General features: G+C 34.5%; 4 protein-coding genes across 7 annotated transcripts; all 4 read left to right on the top strand.

The window, feature by feature from the left end:
* Positions 1-3,003: 3,003 nt before the first annotated feature.
* Positions 3,004-6,999, top strand: LOC120121412 (probable galactinol--sucrose galactosyltransferase 1). The gene is given in 16 exon segments (XM_039140767.1): positions 3,004-3,167; positions 3,234-3,459; positions 3,640-3,676; positions 3,679-3,875; positions 3,974-4,065; positions 4,384-4,432; positions 4,536-4,627; positions 4,714-4,818; positions 4,914-5,437; positions 5,440-5,461; positions 5,541-5,682; positions 5,775-5,842; positions 5,936-6,070; positions 6,205-6,335; positions 6,338-6,376; positions 6,604-6,999. Coding segments are annotated over 15 exon segments (2,214 nt in total). The 5' UTR covers positions 3,004-3,167; positions 3,234-3,261; the 3' UTR covers positions 6,987-6,999.
* Positions 7,000-9,038: 2,039 nt separating this feature from the next.
* Positions 9,039-10,675, top strand: LOC120120181 (cytochrome c oxidase assembly protein COX15-like). Its single transcript, XM_039139869.1, has 5 exons — positions 9,039-9,246; positions 9,399-9,577; positions 9,681-9,791; positions 10,179-10,310; positions 10,395-10,675. The coding sequence occupies exons 1-5, from the start codon at positions 9,039-9,041 to the stop codon at positions 10,563-10,565; spliced, it is 801 nt and encodes a 266-aa protein (XP_038995800.1). The 3' UTR covers positions 10,566-10,675.
* Positions 10,676-10,945: 270 nt separating this feature from the next.
* LOC120120169 (oleosin S1-2-like) lies at positions 10,946-11,340 on the top strand. Its single transcript, XM_039139860.1, has one exon. It carries the CDS (start codon positions 10,966-10,968, stop codon positions 11,338-11,340), a length of 375 nt encoding a protein of 124 aa, XP_038995791.1. The 5' UTR covers positions 10,946-10,965.
* A 1,505-nt stretch (positions 11,341-12,845) lies between these two features.
* Positions 12,846-16,336, top strand: LOC120121383 (vacuolar cation/proton exchanger 5-like). Of its 4 annotated transcripts, none has more exons than XM_039140745.1 (12): positions 12,848-13,230; positions 13,349-13,613; positions 13,691-13,758; positions 13,854-13,882; positions 14,017-14,213; positions 14,301-14,513; positions 14,625-14,765; positions 14,895-15,011; positions 15,081-15,134; positions 15,501-15,617; positions 15,889-15,985; positions 16,087-16,336. In XM_039140745.1, the coding sequence occupies exons 1-12, from the start codon at positions 13,190-13,192 to the stop codon at positions 16,110-16,112; spliced, it is 1,365 nt and encodes a 454-aa protein (XP_038996676.1). In that variant the 5' UTR covers positions 12,848-13,189; the 3' UTR covers positions 16,113-16,336. The 4 variants fall into 4 exon arrangements, 3 of the variants coding, with proteins under 3 accessions (XP_038996676.1, XP_038996681.1, XP_038996685.1); XM_039140750.1 differs by having other exon boundaries at positions 12,848-13,231; positions 13,353-13,613; XR_005515983.1 differs by lacking the exons at positions 15,889-15,985; positions 16,087-16,336 and adding an exon at positions 15,779-15,842 and having other exon boundaries at positions 12,846-13,230; positions 15,501-15,727.
* The last annotated feature ends 1,645 nt before the right edge of the window (positions 16,337-17,981 follow it).

The following is a 17,981-nucleotide window of genomic DNA, read 5'->3' as shown; positions in this document are numbered from 1 at the left end:
TAGTGTATCCACCTCTGATTTGAAAGCTAATTTTAAGTGAACCGATGATGACAAGAAGAAAAATAATAAAAATAAGTAGATTTTTATTGAGTATAAAACTAATAATAACGTAAGGGAAAAGTTATTTTTCATTACTCACATAGATGGGTGCCAAGTCGGATACAATGTGTGTTTCCACGTGATCTCCGTGGCCACACGTAAATTATCCCCATCTTTTCCCACTCATTGCATGTCACCCACTCAATGTTAGCTGCCAACATCAAATCCCATTTTATATTCCAGATTTATTCCGATTAGAGATGTTTTTAGGTTATTGAATTATGTTTTTAATGAATATTTTTATTATAATTTTGGGTAAATTATAATGTTAGTCATTAAAGTTAGGGTTTGTATTATTTTTAGTACAATACTTTTAAAATACTTTAATGTGAGACTTTAGGTTCAATTAGAGCATTGAGTCGATATATTGTTAACAATATGATGAGGTGATTGTTTCTTCCTCATTTTTTAATAGATAGTTGTCAACCCCTTTGGTCACTATTTTTGTCCAGTCATGGTCCATCATAGGTTATCATTTGCGGCAAGTTTAATATTAAAATGTTTGCACTATATATATAATTATTAGATTGATTTCTCATGGAACTCACTCAAAATTGATAAAAAAAAATTATAAAAAGTTTGATGTTCTAATGCTCTGATTCCCTCCCCGATCGTCCGATGAATCTAATTTAAATGTATGTCATTCGTCTTCTTGAAAGAATGCATTTTGTCGTTTAGATTTTTGAATAAACACACAAAAAACCTAAAATCCAAGATAGCCCTCAAGCCTTCTAAAACGATTGATTTTTTATGTTTAATTTATAAATTTTAAAGAAGTTTTGAGAAAAATCCAAATTAATAAAGTGATTGAGGAGGATAAGACGAGTTTACTGGTGTTTACGGAGGCCATAAAGACGTCAAATAATGATAACTTCTAAGACGACTAAAAAGAACTAGAGATAAAATCTTAATCTTAATGAAAAAATTGATAAAATAGAATAAAATATTTTTTTAACTTCTATACCAACACCAAAATAACCATGTGCATCACACCATTTCGAATTTAATGATCCAATAATTTAATTGAACCAAAAACAAAATTTGATATTAACATTGATACAAAACCCAACATTTAGTGACTAAGGGTGTAGTTTTATCCTATAATTTATTCGAATGTGTACTATTTAATTTCACATAGGATCAAAAGAGGCGAAAAGATACTAATGACTAATTGGTCTAGTGAGGTTAGATACTAAATTCTTTACCAGGTCAAAAGTTTGAATCTTGGAGTTTGCATATTGAGTAAATAGGGTTAGAAAGGTCATATTCGTCTCTGTATTACCTAATCTAATTTAGTCGATTAATAGATTGAATATCAATGATTAATTAAAATAACAAAAAAGATAAGATATTTTGGAACATGTTTTTCCAAGTCGAAGGAAAAGAGGAGAAGTTCTATCGTGCGACAGTCTTAATATACGGCTAAGGAAAGACGCTACAAGTTTTGTTATTATTTAAAAAAAAACCGATAAAAATTTACCTAAAACATTATTATTTATACCTAAAACATTAATGTTTTTTAATATTTCCGGTAAAATGTCCAATAATAACAAAATAAGTAAAAAATAATGTTTTAAGTAACACTTTACCAGATATATTAATAAAACAGGTAAAACGTTAAATAATAATAAAAATAATAAAAATAATAATATTTCAGATAATTTTTCACTACTTTTATTAAAAAAATAATAATAAAACTTATATCATCTTTTCTTAATCATATATTAAACCTACCGCACGTCGTACTTTCTTCAAAAAGAGAGATATTTGAAAAGCCTGATTTGTGGGATTTTATCGAATGCCACAACGGTTCGCCAAACTCACATCAGAACACAACATCAGATGAAACAAAATTGTTCATTTCTTGCGTGTACTAAGTACCAATCATAGGGCTTAGACTTTGTGGTGGTCCGTACGACAGAATATGGCGTGGTCCACATTTTATGCATTTTACTTAAATTTAACAGCAACCTCCATTATTAATAAATCAAATAATTTATTTTTATTTTAATAAATTGTAAACCTAATTACAGTTTTATTTAGAATAGAGGGAAGAAAATACTCTAGAGGAAAAAAAATATTCTTAGTGAATCTATAACTCATGACATAAAGAAATACGAAGAAATAAAGATAGCAGTTTGATCAATCGGTCAAGTATACTTGCTCGTCAAGTGATTTATCTTAAATATGAATAATATTTTTATTTAAAACATTTAGATCAAATATTTTATTTTAAGTAATTAAAGTTTTCATTAAATTTAATAAGAATCAATATGTTTTAATTATTCTTTAAAAAAATATTACAACTTGAAAGATAATGTAAAATTCAACTTATCTAAATTTATAATAAAATTTAAACTTTAAAGACCGGTCACATTCGATCATCACATATTGGCGAAATTAATAATTTTTTTGAATCAATTGAGGTGATTATAATGTAGTATTTATTTAAAAAAATTTATCCATTAACAAGGCATCAAACACAATTATTCGAATTCAAAATTAAAAAATACATACTTTAAACACTAAAATCGTTTGATGGTTCGATTAATAATATCAATTTTATTTAAAATTAAAAAGATATCTTAAAATTTTAAAATAATAACCTCCTATAAAAACATATCTTTTGACAATAAATTAACATAGCTCATTATACGAAGGGTAATAGAGTACGAGGTGTGGTCCAATAGATTGCGCCGAATTAGAAAAGTAGAAAGCTATGAACTTTTTATTCAGAAGAGCCTATTGCAGATATATGACAATCTGACAAAAAAAGTTAAATCCAAACATGTTCCCGCGGGAGCAATGATATTAACTCAAAAAGAACGAGTCTGGCCTTGCTTTACGGACTCACTCAGATTGTAAAGCAACTCATTGGTTTACATTTAAAGATAACCACATCTATATATAGAAAAAATACACCAAGTAAATTCTAGATTTTTACATTTATGCCTATCAAAAAAGATCAAAGATTTACCTTTATCCCATTGTAAAACCGTTCTCCTGTGTTGTTCCCGGTTTATAAATATATCCTCCCCGGAAATTCATTAATTGCATCTGGGATTGGGTTTCCTTTATTTTGTTGTTTGGAAGGGTAACTTTGTTTTGTTTCCTATGAAATTTTTGTTACTTATTTTTGTTGGTTGAAACAAGAAAAAGAAGATGACTGTAGGGGCTGGGATTTGTGTGAGTGATGATGGCAAGTTAATGGTGTTTGGAAACTGCGTTCTTCACGATGTTCCTAACAACATCGTGGTGGCTCCGGCTTCTGGTTCTGCATTGGCTAATGGAGCTTTCATGGGAGTTGTTTCCGATAAGATCGGTAGCCGCAGGATCTTCCCCGTCGGCAAGCTTCAGTATGTTATCTTTTATCACATATATCTTGTTTCTTCCTGCGTAACTTTCTGTTTGTTTCACGAGAAAATTTGATAGAAAGAGAAAAAAAGAACCTTTATATTGGCTGGAAATTAGTATTAAGACTGTTGTTTTGCTTTTAATGTGCTAAACTGCTAAGGATTATCATGTGTGGTTCTCTTGCAGGGGATTCCGTTTATGTGCGTTTTCAGATTCAAAATGTGGTGATGACACAGAGGATGGGAACATGCGGTCAAGATATCCCTTTCGAAACCCAGTTTTTGATCGTGGAGGCACACGAGGGCTCTGGAAACGGAGACGACTCCGCCGTATATGTCGTGTTTTTACCTATTCTCGAAGGCGATTTCAGGGCTGTTCTTCAAGGCAATGAAAGAAATGAGCTGGAGATTTGTTTGGAAAGTGGTATGAGAGGAGAATCAAGCCATTAACTCAGATTTGGTATTGTCTTAAAAACATTTTTGGTTGTCCCGATAGAACTTATGGGATCATTGGCCATTGCGGAGATCCTGCTGTCGATGAGTTTCAGGGTAATCATTTGGTTTTCATGGCAGCTGGATCAGATCCATTTGAGGTCATCACTGACGCTGTTAAGTAAGTTTTAAAACACTCTACTTTGATGACATCTTTTACATATTCAGCTTGAAAGTAGTATTTACTTTCTCTGTTATTCCAGTTCTTCGTTTTTCTAGAATACATATGTTCTACACTCATTCGAAATGGAATCGAGTACGGATATATCCCTTCAAGTACCTTCTAAATACTCGAAACAACATTAAGAAAATTAAGCACATCCATATCCAACATTTACAGTTGAGTCCAAAATGACATAGTTTACTTCAGCCTTGGTCCTTCAAGTGCTGCATGACTTCAAATCCACTTTAGCTAAGTAATACTTGAAATTTTATGCAGGTCAGTTGAAAAACATTTGAAGACGTTTTCTAATCGGGAAAGAAAGAAGGTAAGTCTTTATTGAGAGTAACATTCTGTCGCTAGAGTTCGAATCATGACATCTCCGTTCCTAATACACCGAATTATAATTGCATTTGTTCTTCGTTGTTAAGATGCCAGACATGCTGAACTGGTTTGGTTGGTGTACATGGGATGCTTTCTACACCAATGTCACTTCTGAGAGTTTAAAGGAAGGATTGCAGAGGTAAGGTTTTCGTATTCGATTCTATTTATCAGGAATACAGTGTCTAGAGCATTAGACATAGGTGATAAACTTAGTAACTCTTGCAGCTTGGAGAAAGGTGGGATTCCTCCAAAGTTTGTTATTATTAATGATGGATGGCAATCTGTTGCTATGGATGCCAATGGATCTGAATTCAAAGCTGATAACGCTGCCATTTAAGGATTTAAACCCAAATTCTCTCTTTATTCTTGCTAATTCTTCCTTTTCATAGGCTAAAAGGTATTGTTGTTTCGGTTTTCTTGTGTTTCAGTTTCACAAACAGATTGACAAATATCAAAGAGAACCATAAATTTCAGAAAGATCGCAAAGAGGGTCACAGAGTAGAGGATCCGGCTTTGGCGCTTCGCCACATTGTCACTGAAATCAAACAAAAACATGCTTTGAAGTATGCTTATGTCTGGCAGGCAATTACAGGGTATTGGGGAGGTGTTAGACCTGATGTTACCGAAATGGAACACTATAAATCCAAAGTGGTTTACCCTATTTCATCTCCTGGAGTTAAGTCAAATGAGCCTGACCAAGCTTTCGACAGCTTAACTAAGAACGGCCTTGGCCTTGGCCTTGCTAACCCCGAAAAAGTTTTCAGCTTCTATGATGAACTCCATGCATACCTTGCATCAGCCGGCATTGACGGAGTCAAAGTTGATGTTCAGAATATCCTTAAAACTCTCGGATCAGGCCATGGCGGAAGAGTGAAACTTGCTAGAAAATATCATCAGGCTTTAGAGTCATCAATTGCTAGGAACTTCAAAAACAATGATATAATCTCTTGTATAACACAGATGGTTTATACAGGTAAAATTTCATCTTTCATGTACTAGTAAAGCTACCGGTGATCCTTGAACTTACACTGACATATGACTTATTCATGCAGTGCGAAACGAACCGCTGTTATTAGGGCATCGGATGATTTCTGGCCTAGAGATCTGGCATCCCACACGATCCACATTGCATCAGTTGCATACAACACTGTTTTTCTTGGGGAATTTATGCAACCAGATTGGGATATGTTCCATGTAAGTTAGCAGATTTTGTCTATGTTTAAAACATTCAATTTCGATCCATGCTTCATCGTCAAATGTTAACTCATGAATGAAGTTGACTACAGAGCCTGCATCCGATGGCCAAATACCATGGAGCAGTCCGTGCAGTCGGAGGATGTGCTATTTATGTCGGGTAAAATTTAGTGTCGTTTAGTTCTTGATAGTTAGATTTTGAAAGTAGTAATTTAACATATGATTTCTCATACTGGGTGTTGTATTATTACAGTGACAAACCTGGGCAACATGACTTTAACCTACTCAGGAAACTTGTACTTCCTGATGGTTCTATATTGAGAGCCAAACTTCCAGGAAGACCTACAAAGGATTGCTTGTTCTCAGATCCTGCCAGAGATGGGAAAAGGTGAGGATTTTGTACTATGTTACTTGGATACGGGTCTGAGTGTCGGATACGAATATGTATCAACGTTCAAATATGTCTGACACAAATATTTCTTGAATTATGCTCATTATACTCTTGGTATCTCTACTGTGCAGCCTTTTGAAGATTTGGAATCTGAACGAGTTCACCGGAGTCATCGGTTCATTCAACTGCCAAGGTGCTGGGTGGTGTAAAGTTGGAAAAACAAATGTCATTCATGATGAACAACCTGGTACAATTACAGGATATGAATGAACGGAGATTCTGTCGTATATTCCCATCTTGGTGGTATGTCAAGCATGCTAATTTCATGTCCTTTTACCCTATATTACTCTAACTTAGTTATGTGGGATACGATTACGTGCCCGACATAAGCATGTTTTTCCACGTTTCAAGAGTCATATCCGATGCTCGTGTCTGAATATGATCCAGACAGGTATTTCATGACAGATACTCAGAATTATGCAAGAATGTTTCAATTTTGCTGAACAAACTTCACTGATTCCTAAATGCAGGAGAATTGGTTTACCTTCCAAATGAGGCAACAATGCCGATCACTCTAAAGGCACGAGAATACGAAGTTTTCACAGTGGTACCTGTAAAGATATTATCCGATGGGTATAAATTCGCTCCAATTGGCTTAATAAAGATGTTCAATCCAGGAGGAGCCATCAAGGAACTCAGATATCATCATCAGCCTGGGAAAACCCCAAACATCAACATGAAAGTTCGAGGATGTGGCCTATTCGGATCCTATTTGTTGACACGGCCAAAGAGAATAACCGTTGATACTGAAGAAGTGAGTTTTGAATACGAAGATGCGTCTGGTTTAGCGACTCTTTCTTTGAGGGTTCCTAAGGAAGAGATGTATTTTTGGAGCATAAGCATTGAACTGTGATGAACAACAACAACAACAAACCCTTATCAAAGGAAAAACCAAGGCAATTCGGGTCTCACAAAGAGCATTTCCGTAGCTCATTCGATCATATATAAAAATCAGGTTGCTTGAGACAATGATAGAAACCAGGGGTTGGTCTAACTGTAAGCTAAGATGCATAAAGGAAATGTTTTAGCCAATGATAGAAAAGATAAAGAAAATATCAATTGTTGTTTCAGGCATTATGAGGCAAAATTAGATGTACATCGAAGCTCCAATTTGACGTGAGACAAATTTCTGTAATTCTAAATGGATATCAGCAGCTAATGGAGTTTTCAAGAACTAAATCAACATAAGGGAAAATTTAAACTAAACAACGATACTGTTTTAGTACTAACTTTTTAATTTAGCATTGAGCCATTAAGATCTAAATGGTGAGGCGTAAATAGATATTTTTCGTCACTAAATTTGAATCGATTAACTCGTGCAGGTCACAAACTCTCTTTTAAAATAAAACCATGATTTATTTATCAAATGGTGAAAACACATATCTTGGTCGACTTGAAACTGAGATTTCGAACAAGTCATCAATGATGCCTTATGTATCAAATGGTGAAAATATGAGTTTATCTGCTCTTTTAGAAAATGTTTTGGGGAATTATGTCGGTTTGAAACCACCAAAACTAATAGCAAAATGGATCCTCCAAACCCGGCCAAAGGCAAATCCCTTAAACAGTTTGTCGAAAAACCTCAATAAACCCTCAGTTTTTAAGAATTAAGGAGAAGAGAAAGCCAGAGAGAAGACGCAAAAAAGGGGGGAAATGTTTCAAAGCAGAGTGGTTGCTTCAATTCTAAAGAGAAACAAATCTATACTCAATAGCTTAACATCCAATCTCAGGGGAACCTCTTCCTCTCGTTGTTTTTCATCTTCTTCTGCTTATGCTCCGATTGCTAATTCATTTGCAAGGACCTCCTTTTATGGCTTTAGATCTCTGCCTAAGGTTATTTTTTTCTTCTTCTTCTCAATTTCGATTCTTTATCCACTTTATGAACATGGAAATCCTTTACCTTATTTCTTTTGCTTTAGATTTCGAATGAATCGTTTGTAGTTTAGCTTAGGATGTGATTGGGTTGATTACTCACTTGTAGTTTATTTCTTAAAGATATTTGTTGAGAAAATGTAATACCGAGTGACTCGGATCATCCCAATTTTTGGTTTTGTTTGATTAAACTTTTTAGATGAATGATGGGAATTCATTTAAATTAGAAATTTTCATTCTAAAACCACATTTTCAGTTTTATGGAAGCACTTAAGATTAGTCTTTGATTCTATCATAACCGATGCATTCTGTTCTAATTTGAATAATTATTAGGGATTTTGAGCAATCTTACCTTTCTACAACTATCAAGAGGCTACATTTATCTTTTAATTATCCCATCTGGCATAAGTACTTGAAGGTGAAAATGATGTTTCAACTCCTGTTTTTGCATTCGATGACAGGAAGTCGCTTCTTCTTTATATTTTCTCTTAAAATTATGTAAAAGAACAATAATGATTTGCTCTCCCAGTGTTATGTGAATGTCACTAAAAGGGTGTTCTTTTATTTGTTTTAGGATCATCATGTGTCGTCTTTCAGGAAAATGTCCACCATGGCCTCTGTTGGCGCTGAGGGGGATTAAAGCAATTAGTAACTGCATGTCCGCGTGCTCAGAAAATGGTGGGGATATGGCTTTTTGGTTCTACTGCATGGGTCTTTAGTATGGTGGTTTTAGGTGGTGTCACACGACTGACACGATCTGGTCTCTCAATGACTGATTGGAAATTCACGGGGAACCTTCCTCCTCTATCTGATGAGGAGTGGCAGCAAGAGTTTGAGAAATTCGAGCAGTCACCAGAGTACAGGCGGTACGAGAAAAAATGTGGCATAATGATGTATTTATCTGTAATATTTTGTTGTTTCATTCCTAAGTATTTGTAGTTTGAAGCCCTAGGTAAACTTGTCTCGTAAATTGTATTTTACCTGTTATTTAGTTTTAATTTAAATAACCTTTATAGTCAGAGTAAACAAAGGGATGGGTATTGAAGATTTTAAGTTCATATACTGGATGGAATACGCACATCGAATGTGGGGTAGAGCCCTAGGTGTCATGTTTGCATTGCCATTCTCATATTTTCTTCGTAAGGGATATATTGGACTAAGGCTGTCTGCCCTTTTTGCTCTTGGTGCTGGTCAGGGTTTAATTGGTTGGTGGATGGTTAAAAGTGGATTAGAGGAGAGAAGTAACCCACATTCTCCTAATTTCATTTCTCCTTTCTTGGTAAATTTGAGTCCAAATTAGTAGAGTATCGTTCACTGCACAGATAATTTCTTCCTACAGGAACCGGCTTCTGAATATGTCGAGCCACGAGTGAGCCCGCTCATCTTACTTCAGCATTCGTTATTTACAGTGGCCTGTTCTGGACTGCTCTTTCTGTTGTAATGCCTGAACCTCTTGCTGAATCATTAGCTTGGGTTCAAGGGGCTGCCAAAGTCAGGAGAATTGCAATTCCAGTGAGCCTTGTTGTCGGCATTACCGCTGTTTCTGGAGCATTTGTTGCTGGAAACGATGCCGTATGTAATTATTTTTATTCAATTCTTGCATCTCTTCTTTCCAATAACCTTAAACCTTTTCTGCCCTTGCCAATGATCAATTTGGGTATCCTTTCATTTCTAGGGCCGTGCATACATTACCTTTCTAAAGATGGGAGATGTGTGGGTTCCTGATAATTTATTTGAGTTGAAACCAATAATCCGAAACTTCTTCGAGAATACGGCCATGGTGCAGGTAATTCGTCTTCTATAATATTTATACTGGATAATCTGTTCAAAGTATATTTGTGAAACAATTGCTTATAATTGCTTAGATAAGGGAAACAATTGAAATGCGGGCATCAGTTCATTTATACTGGATAATCTGTTCAAAGTATATTTGTGAAGCTCGAATTGTCACTTCAATTCGATTTTGTTTTATATTGTTTGAACACAATGATACTTATAATTTTGATACAGTCAACTCGAAGAAGCTCCATATACACACACATAGTGCCCTTTTAAACTGGGATTCCTTTACAGTTACTCTGCATTAAGATTTGTACGTGGTAACAACTGATATCTTAGGAAAATGAGAAACAACTATTTCGATAACAGATGGTATACGTATTTCTTTTTGCAGCTTGACCATCGTATCCTTGCAACTTCCAGTTTGATCTCCATCTGTGGCTTATGGTGGTGGACCAAAAAGCTGGACGTCCATCCGGCTATTAGATCTCTGGTCGGAGCCACTTTTGGCATGGCTGCTCTTCAGGTGACTCTCCATTTCGACCCTGTTTTTCCTTTGATAGTTCTTCTATATATGACATATAATTAACTCTATTTTTCATTATTACAGGTAACATTAGGTGTCTCAACACTTCTATCATACGTGCCTGTTTCGCTAGGCACTGCACATCAGGCAGGGGCCTTGACCCTTCTAACACTGATGCTACTGCTCAATCACACTGTGAGGAAACCATCAATGTCGCTTCTGAAAACACTGCCGCAGGTTGCAAGGATAGCTTGATAGCCATTGTTTTTTTGAGAATATTGTATTAGATTAATCAAACACATCGATTTGTTATTCGATCCTCTTGTTGTTCTGTATCGATATTCCATTTTCAAACCCCGAGTTCATTTTGACATTTTGATTGTCACTGGAAAATCAAAATTTTGTAAAGACCTCTGTGATAAAAAAAAGTTATTGAAATTCGTGGGAATTGTTCTCTTGTGCCTTATTGACTAACCTTGCAAAAAGCACGTGTCGTTTGAATGGCTTAGTGGCCGACACATGGAAGAGCCAAATCCATACACGTAGGTTCCAAGAAGCACCTAAACAACACGTCATTTTAGCCTCTTTCGGTTATAAGATAAAAGAATCAATCACTTTCCCAAGGTGGAAAAATAGAAAACAGAAGTGTAGATCAATGGGAGAAAGGCTTCAACAACAGCAAACAGGAAGGTCAATGATGTTGGCAGCAATGGCTGGTGTGGCCCTGACTGCACCGCTGCTGGGAATGATGGGGTTCGGCTTCTTGGCAACATCAACACTGCTATTTATAAGCTTACCTCTGCTGCTACTGTTCAGTCCTCTGCTACTTTTTGTTGGGTTGGTTTTCACGGTTGCCTTGGCCGGTTTCGCCATTGCTGCAACCATGGCTTTTGCAGGTGTATCGGCTCTAGTGTGGATGTATAGAGAGATAAGAAGAGATAGTTTAGGAGCTGGTTCCAGTGAAGCATTTGCACCAAAACTGGCAAGAGATATCTACCATCTGAAACACTGGTCTGGTCTGGTCTGTTAATCATGTGTGAATGTGTTGCGTTTGATTCGAGATCTTTTTTGTTGTCTGTTTGAAAATGGAAATAAGTTGGTATTATGATATTATGTTGTAAGTAAACAATCTTTGTAATTTCTCTTGCATATTCAGAATTGAATGTTTTGTTTATATATATATACACACACACACACACATTTGTTGTCTGGCTCAAGACCTGTCCCAAGAACACAAAACATTGTACATGGATATTTTTCTTCTTCTTTTCTTCCTTGAATATTTTTTAAATGAAAGTATTTTTATATTTTATTTGTGATAGCGACAACTCATTTTGAACCAAAGTTGGATAAAGTTCAGGCAGCACTATCTGACTTTAGACATGGAGATTGAAATCAAAATTTTACTTTGAAAAATGGTTTAGATTTGAGATAAAATGAAATAAATAGGTGATTTCATTTTCTCTGGTAAAAAAAATTAAACCATAAAGATATTACTATAAAATTTTAAGATTAAGAAAATGAAATGCAATGTTTAAATGATTATGATTACATTTTATATGATTCGCTTTTCAGATAAGGAGTGAATTAATTAAATAAAAACTGAATGATATTTTAAATAAACAAAAGAAAATTCATTCAAATGGATGATATTTACAATAAAAATGATGAATTAATAAACAATGATCTGGTTTCAAAAATATAAATTGGGATCACATGTTTCAAAAACAATATAATATTTTATATATTAATTTTTTTCAAAAAAAAAAAATAATTTTTTAATTTTTTTCATTTTTATTAATGTTTATTTTTTATTTTTTAAATAAAATTTTAGAATTTTAATAAATAGATAAATAAAGTTAATATTTTTATATTTTTTAAAAATCTAAAATATTTTTTAAAAGTAAAAATTAACAAATTCTGAAAATACCAAATCACATCATCATAACAAATGATAGAAATAATTTCAGAAAAAAAATAAATTAAAGTTATTTGGTCAAAAAATTACATTAATTATATTTTAGGTATAGAGTGTAATTAGTTATAAAAAGAATTTAAAGATTGAGTTGATTTTTTTATATATGAAAAAGTTAGATTTTTGTAAAACCTTAAGGCTTAAAAAAGAAACAAAGAAAGACGGGCACTTCAAATTACTACACGAGAAATTACACTAAGAAAACGGAGAATCAGAACTTAGCTACGCTACATATAATCCCGTAAATACGAAATTGGAATCCTCTTTCATTCGTACGGTATCGTTGTTGAGGGTTCTCTTTCCTACCAAAAGAAAAAAAAAAAAGACTCCTTTTTTTTTCTTTTGGGGGGAAGGAACAATATTTTATTTCCTATTATTAATTATAATATTTTTGGGGTATTTTTATTCACACACATTTCGAGATTTCTGAAGGTTCGTAATAAATATTAGTTCTTTCTCAGATCCGTTGAAGTTTTGTTTGTTCTTGCGTTGTTTGATATTTTTTATTAAGCATCCTTTGATGTTAATATTTGAATATAATGTGTGCTATTGATTGTTTGGAATTTGAATCGGTTAATTTTTCCGTGTATTCGATGTTGTTGGTTTCTGTTTGATGCATAGAAGTCATGGGAAAAAAATTAGTTTGGTTTTATTATAATATGAATTGATGGATGAGTATCTAGGAGAATCAACTTGAAAGCTGAGATCTTGATATGGAATGGTATTACTTTATTACAATTTAAGGTATTGTATGCTTACTAATATTATGCATTTTTCTGGGAACAAATTTCAATTGTGCTGTTGTTGTTTAGACATTGAGGAATTAAGAACCAAAAAAGTGATATTGCAATGCATTTTTATGTTAATGGCAATGGTGAACTTTTTGCTCTTTTGATTGGTGAAGATGGATTACAAGCAGCGAGTCGGAGTTCAATCCCTCGTTGAGGTATGCTATTCTTAATTTTAATGTTCTACCCTTTTTTGTGGTTGGGGAATATGCGAGTTGCTAATTCTTCTTCTTTTTGAGTATTTCTATCCTGCATTTTGTTTTAATGATTGTTGTGCAGATGGGATCAGTAGACAATAGGTCAATGCTTGATCTCGATTATGAGTGCCTCCTCTCCCCTGGAAAGGATGCTCGAAAAATACAAATACCATTTTCAGATCAACAATTACCACTTTCTGATGGTTTCCCTATTCGTTATCATAAAATGATAAGGAACCGTGTCTATGGTAGCATAAAGACCGTAGTTTTTTCTAATAAACTTAACTTGCTCATGCCTTTTGGGCCTCAAGCAATCCTGGTTCACAAACTGACTGCCAATAATGTGAGTTTTTATTGTTGCTCTTTCCTTGCTTCATATTCTTTTTCATGTAAGTTGTTTAATTGCGAAGTGGATTGCAGGCGTGGGTCTTCTTTCTAAGCTTACTGGGTATAACACCTTTGGCAGAGCGTTTGGGTTATGCGACTGAGTATGAATTCATTTTCTTTCATTGAATTTGTTCTTTTGGAGCTATCAGTTGTTTTATTGGCGTTTAACATTGCCATATCTTTTGATTGAATGTAGGCAATTGGCTTTTTACACTGGACCTACCGGTACTTATTATTCTTAGTTGTTATGGATTTTTTGTTATTGTCTAGATTAAACTACTATTTCTAAACCCTATCAAAATTTTTATGTTTAAATTTCTTGTTAGTAACGACATTTAATATGTTGAGATCAATTGCAGTTGGTGGTCTTCTAAATGCTACGTTTGGGAATGCAACAGAACTGATTATTTCGATATATGCACTGAAAAGTGGAATGACACGTGTTGTTCAGCTGTCATTGTTGGGCTCAATTTTGTCAAACATGCTTCTTGTTCTTGGGTGTGCGTTCTTCTGTGATGGGCTCGTATATCATAGAAAGGAACAAGTTTTTAACAAGGTAAGGAGACATTGGTATGTTGCCTGCATTAATTTTTGCTATTTTTCGTTTTCTTATCACTCTAAACGAACCTAAAATTTTATCCAGGCCACAGGCGTTGTCAATTCAGGACTGCTGCTGATGGCAGTCATGGGTTTACTATTCCCGGCTGTCCTCCACTACACACACACTGAACGACAAGTCGGGAAGTCAGAGTTGGCTCTTTCAAGATTTAGCAGTTGTATTATGCTTGTAGCGTATGCTGCCTATCTTTTTTTCCAGTTGAGAAGTCCAAATGATTTCTATTCCCCTATTGATGAGGTTGGTTATTGTTGTTTTGGTATCTTTTGAATATGATAAGTACTTTGTTATTTTGGCCCAAAAGTATTTATGGAAGAATATGAAATGTTATGGCAAATGGTGTGATATCAGGAAGGAAGTCACGATGGGGAGGGCTCAGATAATGACGAGGATGAAGCTCCGGAGATCACCAAATGGGAATCTGTGATTTGGCTTACAATCTTGACTGCTTGGATCTCCATTCTATCAGGCTATTTGGTGGATACAATACAGGTAACAATTGTTATTTTTGGTGATTTGCACCTTTTTTTCTCTTTCATTCATTCTTTTTAAAATTATATTCACGAGGATATAGGCTGATTACCTTTACCGTCTTTCTCCTTTCTGATTGTTGTTTATCAGGGGGCATCTGAGGCATGGGATTTGTCAATTGCATTTATCAGTGTTATCTTGCTCCCCGTTATTGGGAATGCAGCAGAGCATGCTAGTGCTATTATGTTTGCCATGAAAGACAAGCTTGTAAGCGATTCTCTAAACTTCCATTTCATTGAATTTGTATGGTTTGCTAATTAATAAACTTCTTTTTAGGATATAACATTGGGAGTGGCAATAGGATCATCGACTCAAATTTCTATGTTTGGGGTAGGACCCATATTACATTTTGTTTGATATAATGCCATCTAATGTCTGGAGCTTTTTCGGGTTTACTTTGTGATATTGTTCTTTTGTTTTCTTGGCAGTTGAGTTATGAAGAACATATATTTTGTTCTTATATCTGTTCTCGTACGGGTTTACTCATTTTTGTCAATTATATAGCAATCTCCACTCTTTTTACATGATGATCGTGCATAGACAATTCTTAAATCCTGGAATTTTGATCAACTTTTGATCCTGAATTTGAACTGAACCATGATATGTGTATGCGTATGTGTATTGTAGATACATACATATGGTTAATATGTTTGTTTAGCCTTAGTGTGCTGATCCATATTCTTGTTGAATATGCAGATTCCTTTTTGTGTGGTTATAGGATGGATGATGGGAAGGGAAATGGACTTAAACTTTCACCTTTTCGAGACAGCAACTTTGTTCATAACCGTTATGGTTGTAGCCTTCTTTCTGCAGGTTGGTGTATATCAATGGCTTTGAAAAGTAATAACGGCCAACGGTTATCTTTATTGTCAGGAATGGAAGGAATCTTCAGACATTTATATTGCTCTGTCTCTTCATTTTTCTTAAAATATTGGCGTCTGATGCATATTAGGACTTGAAAAACTTGGAAAAAATTGAACAGGAACAATACTTGATATTTACACCCATGATCGAGTAAAATAGTTCAAAGAAGATGCAACATGTAGGACAAATGCTTTCTTTTTCTTTCTTTTTTTCTCTGTAGGAGGGAACGGCAAACTACTTCAAAGGACTAATGCTCATTCTTTGCTATCTAATAGTAGCTGCTAGTTTCTATGCACACGAAGATCCTACTACAACTAGTAAGTTTTTTCCATTTCAATTTCGGTGCTCCGTATCTCTCTTTTGGTTCCTCTTTTATGGTTTTAGTAACGGCTGTGCCGTAATTGATTCAAATTTACAGATCAAAACAAGCAACCAAAAACGTGAACGAAACAATTGAATATTAAGGGATGGTTTCCGAAAGAACTTTTGTCCCACTTCAACACTGTAAATATTTTCGATCACACATACTCCATTTTTTTCCAGCTGCTTATGCTTGTGCAGTTTATGTTATCAAAAAGAACACTGGGGGTCTTTGCTCGTATTGTCCTACTTGTGATGCTAAACATCCTGCCAAGATGGCGAAAAATCCAGGGAGACTGTATATAATGTAGGCAAAAGAAATAGTGTCTCTAACTTTTGATAGTCATTTAACACACTTAATTCTTTTTAACGCCGCCCCCTTTGCTAAGGGATTGTTTGCAATGAAAATAAATAGTTGGTTTTCAAGTTCTACCATTTCTGTTTATGGCTGAAGGCTTCATAACAACCACTTCAAGGCTTAATTCATTGGCGCTTGCATGAAAAAGCCTTTGCCCATTGTATGGCATTATTGTTAAACTTCTGGTTAAACTAATTCCACTAAACAACCTAAAATGTTCTTGTTTTGTTCATTTAACCAGCAGTGTCAATGACTAAGAAAGAAAAATTATTATCAAATATTATCCTATAATCACTTTAGACCATTAAGAAAAAAATTCTTATTTTCTTTGATGCATCAAAATCATCAAACATGGGCGAAGAAGATGAAGATAATCCATTGGTGGCAAGTTCTTCAACAAGTTATGTATTGTTTCAAATTATATGAAGATTTTAAGTTGATCTCGGGTTAAATACAAAGATTCTGGTTTGAATCATGTCAAACATTTATTAATATTAAACAAAATTTTTATTTAATTTAATTTAATTTAATTTAATAAAATGAAATGTAATGACTGTTTTTTTTTTGTATGTTCGTATACTTTAGGGGCATTACTGTTAAAAGTAAACATTTGTTAGCGAAAACTGATAAATGGTGCATTAAGCCAATTAGCCAAGTTTCAAAGTCATCTACTTCTGCTCTCTTGGTGTCGAAGAGAACACGCTACTGCCGCCGCCATTTGTGGTTTCATTTCAAAGCTCACCCCTTGTTTTAACGTTTTTCTTAATTTCAAGATATGGGTAAGCTTATTTCTTCATCACTTCCTCCTTCAATTGTTAATGGTCGAACGATTTTTTCTGTTTTCCACTCTTCTTTTCTTCTCTTAAAACCGTTGCTAAAGCTGTAAGTAATTGCATGCCTTTAAGGGGAAACCAGAGAAATTATGATCGCTTCGATAATGTTGATGAAGCTCTGACTTTGTTTAATAAGATGAGATTCAGAAATGTCCAAAGCCTTCGATTGTGGAATTCACTAAACTATTAGGAGCCACTGCCACTGCTCGAATGAAACATTATGCCACTGTTATTTCTATGTGTAGACAGATGGACTCCGTAGGAGTTCCTCCAGATGCTTATTGTTTGAGCGTCTTGATTAATTGTTTTGTCAATTAGGTCAAACTGATTTTGGGTTTTCTGTTTTGAGGAAAATGCTGAAGATAGGTGTTGAACCTACTGCTGTAACTTTGTCCACTTTGATTAATGGACTTTGTAAACAAAGAAAGGTATTTCAGGCTGTGAGCTTGTTTGATGGAATGATTGGAAAAGGGTATCAACCTCCTTTAATTACTTATAGTACAATACTTAACGGGTTGTTTAAGACCGGTGATACCCATAGAGCTGTTAGGTTTCTAAGGATGATGGAAGCAAGAGGTTTCAAACTCGATATTGTAGCATATAACACTGTTATCGACTGTCTTTGTAAATGCAGTTGGAGGCTCTCGATCTCTTCTCCGAAGTGAAGGTTAAGGGCAATAGACCGAACATCACTACCTACAGTTGCTTAATTCATGCTATGTGTAATTTGGGCCATCAGAAGGAGGAAACAAAGCTTTTGAA

Source organism: Hibiscus syriacus, unplaced genomic scaffold (assembly GCF_006381635.1).
Source record: "Hibiscus syriacus cultivar Baekdansim isolate YM2019G1 unplaced genomic scaffold, ASM638163v2 tig00001120_pilon, whole genome shotgun sequence".
Classification (NCBI taxonomy): Eukaryota; Viridiplantae; Streptophyta; class Magnoliopsida; order Malvales; family Malvaceae; genus Hibiscus; species Hibiscus syriacus.
Note: the sequence above shows the minus strand (reverse complement) of the source record. Positions and strands in the feature narration are given on the sequence as shown.

Bases quoted from the DNA above. Each gene is read 5' to 3' on its own strand.
- LOC120121383 (XM_039140745.1), top strand. From the start codon at position 13,190: ATGGATTACAAGCAGCGAGTCGGAGTTCAATCCCTCGTTGA. The intron at 14,514-14,624 runs GTTGGTTATTGT...GTGTGATATCAG, and splicing joins TCTATTCCCCTATTGATGAG to GAAGGAAGTCACGATGGGGA. The intron at 15,986-16,086 runs GTAAGTTTTTTC...TCAAATTTACAG, and splicing joins CGAAGATCCTACTACAACTA to ATCAAAACAAGCAACCAAAA.
- LOC120120169 (XM_039139860.1), top strand. From the start codon at position 10,966: ATGGGAGAAAGGCTTCAACAACAGCAAACAGGAAGGTCAATGATGTTG.
- LOC120120181 (XM_039139869.1), top strand. From the start codon at position 9,039: ATGGGTATTGAAGATTTTAAGTTCATATACTGGATGGAATACGCACAT. The intron at 9,578-9,680 runs GTATGTAATTAT...TTTCATTTCTAG, and splicing joins TTGTTGCTGGAAACGATGCC to GGCCGTGCATACATTACCTT. The intron at 9,792-10,178 runs GTAATTCGTCTT...TTCTTTTTGCAG, and splicing joins AGAATACGGCCATGGTGCAG to CTTGACCATCGTATCCTTGC.